This window comes from Loxodonta africana, chromosome 14, assembly GCF_030014295.1.
Source record: "Loxodonta africana isolate mLoxAfr1 chromosome 14, mLoxAfr1.hap2, whole genome shotgun sequence".
Classification (NCBI taxonomy): Eukaryota; Metazoa; Chordata; class Mammalia; order Proboscidea; family Elephantidae; genus Loxodonta; species Loxodonta africana.
This window is the reverse complement of record NC_087355.1, coordinates 55,029,247-55,039,977: the sequence shown is the minus strand read 5'-3', so window position 1 is coordinate 55,039,977 and position 10,731 is coordinate 55,029,247. Positions and strand designations below refer to the sequence as shown.

Below are 10,731 nucleotides of genomic sequence, written 5' to 3'. Positions count from 1 at the left end.
TTCCAAAGTCCGGGGGAGCGCGGGGCGGGCACCAAGGCAGGCGGAGCAGGGGATTGCCGATAGCACGGATGAGCGCGGGTCCCGGCTCGCGCTCCGTCTGGCGGGTGGCGGCGGGGGCTAGCCTGTGCGGCGCGAGGCCGGAGTCTCGCGTTCGCCGCCCCCTCGCCTTACGCCAGCGCGCTGCCTGGTCCTGACCCGGGGAGGGCCGCCCCGTGGGGGGCTCTCGCGGCGCCCCGGGTGGGAGCTGCTAAGCGGCTGAGCGAGGGCCGGAGGGAGGGCAGGAGCGCGCGCGGACGGCGGCCGCCCCTCCCCTCCCCTCCCCCTCCCGTAGCCGCGGAGAGCGCAGGGAGCAGCCGGGGGCTCGGCGGCGGCGGCGGTGGCGGCGTCTGGCCCCGGCTCCTCCTACTTCTCCATCTCCTCCTCCTCCTCGCTCCCTCCATCTGCCGTGGTTATGGCCCGTCGCTGGAGCACAAAAGAGTCTCCGCGGTGGAGGTCTGCGTGGGTCTTGCTTTTTCTCGGAGGGGTGTACGGTAAGTGTCCACGTCTCCGCGCCCCGCTGACGGAACAAAGCTGGGGCGACCCCGGGCCCCGAGGCCTCCAGGACAGGGTTTCCCCGGGGGACCCGGGGAGAGACCCCAGGCGCCTGCGGGACAAAGACCGAGCGAGGGGTAGCTGCGGCGGAGAGGTTGGAGGCAGAGGATGCTTTTGCCCACTCGCCCACCTCGGGGTGTTGAACAGGGGTTGGGGGTCCCGGGCGCGGGGGGACCCCTGTTGGAACGAACGAGTGACTGTCGGACTTCCCGACTTGGGCTCGAGGGCCCCGGCGGCCGGCTCCTCACTCGTAGCCACTTGCACAGTCCACACACACGAAAATGTGTGCGTGTGTGAGAAAGGGGGGCTACCGCCCCCCGCCTCTGTCGGGACGGTCCTGCCACCCCCTACCCTTCCGGGGTCGAGAAGTTCTGTCTCCTGTGAAATTCCCACGGCACCTATCCCTCCCTTCACTCGCTCCCTGAAAAAACACCGGGCTGCCTTCTTCCACCCCTCAGCCTCGGGGGCAGAGGCTCTGTTCACCTCGGGAGGGCAGGATCCTGTTCTTTCCCTAGAAGCAGCACACCGGAGAAGGCCAGTACATAGTTTTCAGCCTCACCGCGAGCTCTCCCTCCTAGGGCGCGGATGACTGCCCTGACTCCCAGTTCACTTGTCATTTCTCTCATCATTGTCTCCTAATGTTGTCACTTTTGTTTTTTTCCAGTCTACTAAACGGGTTAGTTATATTCTTTTGAGGTTAAGAGAAGACTGAAGACTATCTGTGATGATTAAGCTTTGTGTGATACATTGAGATCAGAACTAGAGCTAAATTGAATTAACTGGAAAGAACATTGCTTGAGAGATTTATTATTTTATTAGTGAAAGACATTGGGTGTTTCAAAGAAGACAGTTACTCTTTAGTTTTTGGAGTGGTGCTTTGATTTCTCCAGAATAAAGTAATTAGACGTTATAATTCTTTGGCAAAATTTACTTAACAAAAAGTCTAAAGTCATTTGCGGTAAACACTAATTTGGTGGTAGTGATGTTCAGGCAACATGTAATTCGTGAGCAAATATTGTTTCTTTTGAAAGCATTTATCTGTGGGATTGAATGTAATGGTAACTTTTAAAACCTCAGAAATTACTCTAAGAATTTAATGAACTCAAATTGGCATTTGCCAATAGCCAGGAAATAGTAGTCTTTTCCGTGTAGTTTGGAGTGTATTACTCCCTTATCTGATGGATTTAAGGTTTTTTGGTTTTTGCTTAGACTGATCCACACTTGATGTGGCAGTTGCCAGTGGTGTGTTTGTGTGTGGCCGGTAAACTCATCGCATGACTTTTGATTTTTCATTGCATCAAGTGGCAGTGATCCCTACTTGGTTGATGACTTGTGGGTTTGGGTCTACATTAGAGATCAATAAGCTATTATGTTGTTTCTTCTAGCCTGAAGGTGGGTGTAGTTCTGATACACGTTTGGTGCAATGGCCCAAGAGAGAGAAGAAAGTGGGAGACACCTTTAATCTAGGGTGATTAGGAATGTCCAGCTTGGTCCTCTGCTGTAATCAGAATTGAATTTCTGTGATGTCTGATCAGAAAAGATACATAAATGGGTTCCTTTAGCTCTTCTTTGATTAAAACTGGTATAATTGGTGTTTGAACTAAAAATCTCTTTGCCTGTAGCGATTAGAGATTGTGAGCCTGATAATATGTCTTGGTACATTCTATAGTATTAAGCACAAAGCGATGTTCTAGTAGGTGCTTATCAAAAATTTGTATTCAGTAAGGAATTTTTGGAATCGACTCGATGGCAATGGGTAAGGAATTGTTAGTAGGCAAAGACTGAAACTCCTTTTTCCAACAGTGTGGGACCAAATTAAAAAACTAGCAAGTGGTTATTCAAAGGATTGACTTCTCAAGCCACAGCACGTTTTCAAAGTATAAGAAAAAAGGAGATAGTGAGCCAGGCAGATCATTTCATTGTATGAGCAGAGATTAAAGGAATCCGTCACTCTGCAACTAAGGAAATTCTCTTTATGGCTATGCTTTTTGTCCTCTGTTTTCAGTCTCTCCAACCATATATGGGTTCATGTTAGAGAAAACAGCAATAGTATGGGGGGGGGGGAAGCGTGCTTCCATAACAAATACAGTAGTGGAATTTGTGTAACTCGAATATACGGTAGTTGAGATGAGTAGTGAATTCATCTGAGAACTAGCCATTACCTTCTATCTCTTAAAACAGATATTACTTGTAATTTATTAAACAGTTCCTTATACAGTCAAAAATAATTAGAAAGCTCTGTTGAAATAACTGAATATTCATAGTCACTCTTAACAAAGACCATAGAATAGAAAGAAAAGCAAGTTGACTGTCATTATCCAGGCAGTTCCAATACTAACTTCGCACAGTGACTCTTAGCTATTAACTGAAATGTTAAACAGCTCCAAGTTGTGCCTCTGCTCCAAAAGACTTCTTTAAAGTGTTCAAATCACTTTGCGGACTAAGGTGTGCCTGACCAAGCCATGGTGTTTTTAGTAGCCTCGTAAACATGCAAAAGCTGAGCAGTGAATAAGGAAGACCAAAGAAGAATTGATGTATTTGAATTATAATGTTGGCAGAGAATATTAAATATACCATGGATTGACATAGCAACAATTGTTAGGATGGCAAAGGACCAGGTAGTGTTTTGTTCTTTGGTACATACGGTAGCTATGTGTTGGCACCAAATCAACAGCAGCTGACAACAACCACCACTGCCATGGACTGCCAGAAGAATAAACATATCTGTCTTGGAAGAAGCCAGAATTCTCCTTAGAAGGGAGGATGGCAAAACTTTGCCTTCCGTACTTTGGACATGTTATCAGAAGGGACCAGTCCCTAGAGAAGGACATCATTCTTGGTAAAGTAGAGGATGAACGACAAAAAGGAAGATTCTTAGCAAGATGGATTGACACAGGGGCTGCAACAATGGGCTCAGACATAGCAAGGATTGTAGGGATGGCGCAGGACTGGGCAGTGTTTCATTCTGTTGTACATAGAGGTTGACAACACCTAATAACAGCAATGACAGAAGTCGTGTGTTGAATCTTTTAAATACTTTATGTATGTATGTATTTTAAATCTGTGTTTATTTGCTGTTTATTCTGTTCACATGACCATTTTAGGTGGACTATAATGTGTATTATACTTTCAAGTTACTTTCCTGAATTCTAAGGTCTTATTTGAAATCCTGTCTCAGTTGTGAATTATAGTACAGTTACTGTTTTCTACAAGGAGCCCTGGTGGCCCAGTGGTTAAAGCACTTGGTTACTAACCAAAAGGTCAGCGGTTTGAAACTACCTTGGAACACTGCTCTGCTGGAGAAAAGACCTGGATATCTGCTCCTGTAAAGGTTATAGCCTAAGAACACTGTAGGCAGTTCTGCTCTGTCCTGTAGTGTTGCTATGAGTTCAAATCAACGTGACGGCACATGACAGCATTTCCTAGAAGTAGTTATCCAAGGACCAATAATTACCTTTCGGGAGCTGCTGCATCTGAATAGAATTGAATGTGCCCAAGAGTTAGGAGGAGAAATTAAAGGATAACCTCTGCCTTTATAAGTTTGAAGGGATATGAACATTAGTGGGGACAACAGTGAGCTTCACTAGGCTTTGTCTTAGGCCTGCTGTGAGAGGGGAGGGTGCTTTTTCATCTCCCACATAGGGCTGTCTGGCTTTTACAAATATATAATGGTCTCATCATCGAAGATTTTATTAGTCTTGCTCACTCCCAAACCGTAATTTGGTAACGTTAACAGCTTCTTTGCTTTACGTCCAGTTCTTTTTCTGCTTCTGTTTGTCCCCCAAATCAGTGTTTTCAAACTTTTATTTTTTTTCCTCAAATTCAACCTTAAAGTACATTTTATGTTACTCCTTGTGTGTGTGTATGTACGTGTGTGTGTGTAAAATAAAATTCATGAAGTAATACTAACCATAGTATCTTTGATGCATGCTGGTATTTTCTGTTTATTCACCCTCTTTGTTTGCTGGTGTCTGGACTCATTAAATTAACATTGGACCCCCAAATGGACTGCCATCATTAGTTTGAAAAACTCTGCTTTTAAATGAAGATAAAGCCTTAAAATGTAATTTAGAAAGTTTGTTGTGTTTTTTATGTCATTTTGCAGTAGCCTTGAAGAGTTGCAGTTGGTTAGATTTTGGTTATATGCTGCTAGAGCGTTTGGCAGCAATGAGAACTCTTTCTGGCATATACTGACTTGTGATATAATTCATGTTTAAACTGGTTTTCAACTTATTATATAGATAGGATCTTTGCTGTGCACAGTACTGTTCTAGATGTTGTGGTACCATAAATGATTCATTTTACTAAACTTGGATTTTATATCTAATCTTTTCCCATGAATTTTATGGAACATTCAGTAGCATTTTATAAATTTCCAGTGTAAGGATAGCTTAGAAGTTCCAATTTTAGAACAGTTGTAGAAATAAGTGGAACATGAGAAATCTAAACCAGAGTCCAATTCTAAAAAAGTCAAGCTTAATTACATAAAATGTATTGAATAAAGCTGAATTAATTGCTTAACATAAAACCTTCCTTGAGTTTAGAATCTACGTTTTATATATATATATATTCATATTCATAATTGAAAAGGAAATATGAAGGTAGGCAGCACATTCCGTAAAATTCTAGGTGGTTGTTAGGTAGAAGGAGCCCTGGGGGCGCAGTGATTAAGAGCTAGGCCCCTAACTAAAACATCGGCAGTTCGAATCCACCAGCTGCTCTTTGAAAATGTTATGGGGCAGTTCTCCTCTGCCCTATAGTGTTGCTATGAGTCGCAGTCAACTTGACGGCAATGGGTTTTATCAGTTAGAAAGTAGTAAGTGACAGCTTTGAGATGATTAGCAATATTCCAGGCACAATATGGAGGCGATTTCAATACGGTAAATAATTTAGAAGGCTCCTAGAAAGTAAAATCTTCTTTGAAGAAAACATAAAAGTGATGTTAGGCTCAAGAGTGAGCAGCAGTTAAAGAAAATGTTTGGACTGAAAAATCTTGGCTTATATGGTTAGAAAATTTAAAGCTTATCAAGAGATTAAGGGAACAGCGAGACCTTTTTGTGTCTCTGAGCTGTTTTTGTTGGTGGTGATTTTTTGCTTTTCACCTTTTTTCAGTAATATTATGATGTAAAGAATGAAAGTTAGGTAAAAAGGAGGTAAGTACATTAAATATAAGTGAGATTTATATAGATCTAAGTAAAGAGAACATGTTTTGATTTTAGAATTTTAGGGTGAGTATTAATCCTGTTTTTACTGCCAGTCTTCATAAACAAATGAAAGTTGTTGTAAGTTTAGGAACTTGAATTGATGAATTATAATTTCCAAGATTACCTTTCTCTCCTGTTCCTCCTCCTTTATTCCTCCACCCCTCCTTTTTTTTTTTTTTTTTAGATAATAGATGTATACTACTTATTCCCGTTTTCTAAGGTATGGGATTAGATTCTGCAAACAACAAGTTATTAATCTGTCTGTTCAGATGCAAATCATCAAAGCCTCTTCCTTTTTTAGCTTGGTGGATTCTCATGCTGTAAGCTATAGAAGGGAGGGAAATAAACTAAACATCCAATTAAGATCAGGTACTGTGCTTGGTCTTTTTCATTGTCAGTTAATCTTTAGTAGGTCTAATTTAACATCCTATAAGGTATTTATCCCATTTTTTGTGTAGAGAAAATTGAAGCTCAGAGAAATTGTGACTTATCTAAGGTTAAACAGCTAGGAAGTAGTGAGTCAGGATTGCAGCCTAATCCTGTCTCTCTCTTCACTCATTCATTCAGCAAATATTTATTGAGCACTTGCTTATGTCTAACCCAAAACCAAACCCATTGCGGTCGAGTCAATTCTGATGCATAGCGACCGTCTAGGGCAGAGTAGAACTGCCCCACAGAGTTTCCAAGGAGCGCCTGGCAGATTCAAACTGCTGACCCTTTGGTTAGCAGCTGTAGCACTTAACCACTATGCCACCACTGTATTATTAGGCACAGCCACTACCACCTGTGGATGGGTTCTGCCCTCATGGAGCTTACAGTCTAGCAAATAAATTATAATAAGTGCTATAAAGGAAACAAACAAGGAGCGGGGTGGTAAATAACACACAGAATACAGTATTTAGAGGAAGGCTTCTTTGATAAGGGACATTTATAAGACCTAAAGGATAGCTAACCATGTTAGGATTGGTGTAAGAGAATCTTGCACATGGGGACGACATGCCAAAGGCTGAGAATCAGGGAAGAGCTAATGTGAAAGAGCTGGTGTGTTACAGGTAAATGAATAAGATCAGTGTAGCTGAAGCATAGTGGTCATAAGGGAGAGTGACAAGGCATGGTGAGAACGATAGGCAGGCACTTAGAGCTTTGTGATCATGGTAGAGAATTTGAATTTTATGTTAAGTGTAACTATTGGAGGGGTTTAAGTGACATGTGATTTATGTTTTGAAGCAGTCACTTTTGCACCTGTGTAGAGTATTGATGTGAACTGGCAAGAGTAGAGGTGGGATGACCAGTTAGAAGGTTTTGGCTATAATCCACGTGAGACACACAGAAGCTTGGACCAGTGTGGTGGTAATGGAGATAGAAAGAAGAGTATGAGTTGCCCTTTTGATAGGAAAAATGGAGGTACTTCCTCTTTTGTGACAGGAGGGAAGGAGAAAAATATTGGTGCAAGTGTACTTAGGTCTGTATGTTTGGGAGATGACACCTGCTTATTTCTGTTTTCTCAAAGTAGTATGAGGTGAAATCATTAGGTCACAGTGAAGGGAGTTAAGAGAGGTTGAGGGTGATTTCTCTTCCTATAATTCAGTAGAGCAGTTTGGACATTTAGGAAGTTATTTAATCTCGAAAAGAGAAGGCTAAGAACACTTAGTGCTAGAAGGGATATTGTGGTGAATAGTTGTACAACAAATGACAGGGGATGAGAACTTAAGCTATAAGGGGAGAGATCTAAGAATGGTTCTCTGGCAAAATCAGTTCTAAAGGCTGTCATCTTTGTCAGTGAAAAAAATGGCATAGCAGAACACAACTTTATGCCATATTACAAGTAGCAAAGAGTGGGACAGAAGGGAGATTTCAAATAACTTTTTTGCCAAGTTAAATACTTTTTACTAAATGATCGGTGAAGATTGCTTTATGTCTTTGGAAGAGTCAAGAACATATTGGTAGATTTGTGAATTTCCAAACACATTTGGAAAAGGAAAGTGACCTTTTTTTTCTTGTATAGTTTATTCCAGAAAATACGACTTCAGTGGCTCTTGCAACTTCAAAGTAAATGTAGCCGACAGTCAGATTTTCTAGTTTTCTTCTCAAATATTTTATAACTCACTGCCCAGCTACTTTCAGCTTGGTGAAGAAGTGAAATTCTTCTATTCCCATGTTTTTACCAGCGAAGGAGAGTAACATGGTATCTACCTTTAATTTGTTTACTTTCAGTTTTTATAGAAACGGGAAATGTTGCCAATCTTATAGAACACTGGGATTTAATGGAGCAAAGTAGAATGTTTAGTAGTTGGAATTTACCTTTTCAAATTTAAGGAAGAAAGTAAGCCTTTTATTGTCTGACTGACTTTCATGAATATTTAAAACATCTTTTAGGTTTAGAGTTAGTCAATCGAAGAAATATGAGTCCTAAATTCTGAAGCTTCAAGAGTAGGGATTTATCTAAGGTTCACTTCTCCCTACTGCTGTTTTCTTCATTTTGAGGTCCATCATTTTTTGCCTTCATTATTGTAACAGCCACTAACTAGTCTTGGCTCTGATGCAGTGTATTATCCATGTAGCAACAGCCAGAGTGACTTTTAAAAGTGCAAATCTGATTATGTTACTTTCCTGTTTAAAACCCAACAGAAGTCCCCTATTATTTTTAAGACACAAACATAACTCATTAGGCCCTTCGTGGTCTGGCTAATTTTTAACTTTTCTAGTTCGTCTCTTGTTACCACCCTTCTTCACTATCATATTCTTGCCACACCAACAGTTTTTCTCATCTCCTGACCTTTGCATACACTGTTCCCTCTGCCTGGCTCTTTCCTCCCCATTTTCATCACTAGACTAACTCCTGCTTGTCCTTCAGCTTTCCTTTAAATGTTACCTCTTTGGGGAGTCTTTTCTGGTTCCTCAAAACTGGGTGCCCTTCTCATAAGCATCTCAGATGGTTCTTACATGCAGTGTTGCTATGGCCTATTTTACTTCTCTCTGTTTCCCCCCTGGAGCAGTGCTATCCAAGAGATACGCACTAAAAAATACGCACTATAAGCCTCAAATGTAAGCATTAGAAACCCACTGCCGTCCTATAGAGTAGCTATGAGTCAGAATTGACTTGATGGCACTGGTGGGCCGTCGAGTCAATTCCGACTCATAGCGACCCTATAGGACAGAGTAGAGCTGCCCCATAGAGTTTCCAAAGAGCGCCTGGCGGATTCAAACTGCCGACCTTTTGGTTAGCAGCCGTAGCACTTAATCACTACACCACCAGGGTTTCCAAGCATTATATGTCATTTTAAATTTTCCAGTAGCCACATAAAAAAGAAAAAGAAACCATTGAAATTAATTTTAATATATCTAACCCACTATACCTAAAATATTATTTCAAAATGTAATTAATAAAGACATTATTAATGAGATATTCAACAATATTTTTTTTTTGTCCTAAGTCTTCTAAATCCGGTGTAAGTTTTATACTTAGCACATCTCAATTCAGACTATATGTGCAGTAGCCACTTTGGAAAACTGTCAACGTCTATTAAAAGTGAACCTCCACATACCCTATCACCAGTAATTATACTCCTAGGTGTAAACTCAGTAGAAATGGATATATAACGTGCAGCAAAAATATGTACAAGAATATTTATAGCATCTTTATTTGTTATACTCCCAGACTAGAAACAACTCATATGTCCATGAGTAACAGAATATACAAATAAATTATGCTGTATTTGTGTAAGGGAATAGTATACAGCAGTGGTTCTCAACCTTTTGGTCTAAGGACTCCACTGTTAGGAATCAAAGTGAATTTTTTTTTAATATGGGCGATATATATGTTTTTAAACAGTATTAGAAATTAAAATTGAGAAATTGTTAAAATATTTAAATTGCATTAGGAAACCCACTACTTGTTAAATGCCTTGTTCCCCATCTTAGCGGGGAGGTAAGCAGTTTCCCACCATTAAGTATGTTAGCTGTAGGTTTTTTGTAGATTCTCTTTATCCGATTGGGGTACTCTCCTTCTACTCCAATTTTATTTTCAGTTTTTATCATTGAAAGGGTGTTGGGTTTTTCCAAATGCTTTCTGTGCATTTATTGACATAATCCTGTGGTTTTGTCTTTTATTAATCAATATAGTATGTTACATTGATTTTTTTTTTTATGTGTTGGACCAAGCTTATGTACTGGGATGGCTCTCATTTGGTCATGGTTTAAAACCCTTGTATGTTACTGGATTCAGCGTCCCAGTATTTTGTTGAGGACTTTTGTGTCTATAGTCATCAGAGGTACATGATTTATAGTTTAGTTTTCTTTTCCCGTGATAGCCTTGTCTGATTTTGGTGTCACAGTAATACTGGCTGATAGAATGAGTTAGGAAGTATTACCTCCTCTTCTATTTTTTGGAAGAATTTGTGAAGGATTGGTGTTAACTCTTCTATGTTTAGTAGAATTTAGCAGTAAAGCCATCTGGTCCCGTACTTTTCATTGTGGGAAGCTTTTTTTTTAATTACTATTTAATGTACTTACTTGTTATAGGTTTATTCAGATTTTCTGTTTCTTTTTCTGTTTCAGTAGTTTATGTCTTTCTAGGAATTTTTCCATTTCTCCTAGGTTATCTAATTTGTTGGCATATAAATTCATAGTATTCCCTTTTAGTCCTTTTTATTTCTGTAAAGTTGGTACTACTGTCCCCTCTGTGATCTCTGATTTTAGTAAATTGAGTCTTCTCTCTTTTTAACTTGGTCATTTTAGCTAAAGGTTGTCCATTTTGTCTTTTTCTAAGAGTCAGCTGTTAGTTTCATTGATTATATTTCTGTTTTGTATTTATTTCCACTGTAATCTTTGTTATTTACCTCCTTCTGCTTACTTTAGGTTTAGTTTCTTCTTCTTTTTTATGTTTCTTAAGATGGAAAGTTAGGTTACTGATTTGAGATCTTTTTTAATACAAGGG

At 40.3% G+C, this 10,731-nt stretch overlaps 1 protein-coding gene across 3 annotated transcripts in view; it reads left to right on the top strand.

Moving 5' to 3' along the window:
- The first annotated feature begins 335 nt into the window (after positions 1 to 335).
- Positions 336 to 10,731, top strand: part of LRP12 (LDL receptor related protein 12) — a 69,574-nt gene continuing 59,178 nt past the window's right edge. For 2 of the 3 annotated variants that reach the window (XM_064267991.1, XM_064267989.1), the window contains exon 1: positions 336 to 530. In XM_064267991.1, the coding sequence (XP_064124061.1) occupies positions 452 to 530 (79 nt within the window). In that variant the 5' untranslated portion in view covers positions 336 to 451. The remainder of the gene's footprint in view (positions 531 to 10,731) is intronic. The other variant, XM_064267990.1, reaches the window with a different exon arrangement.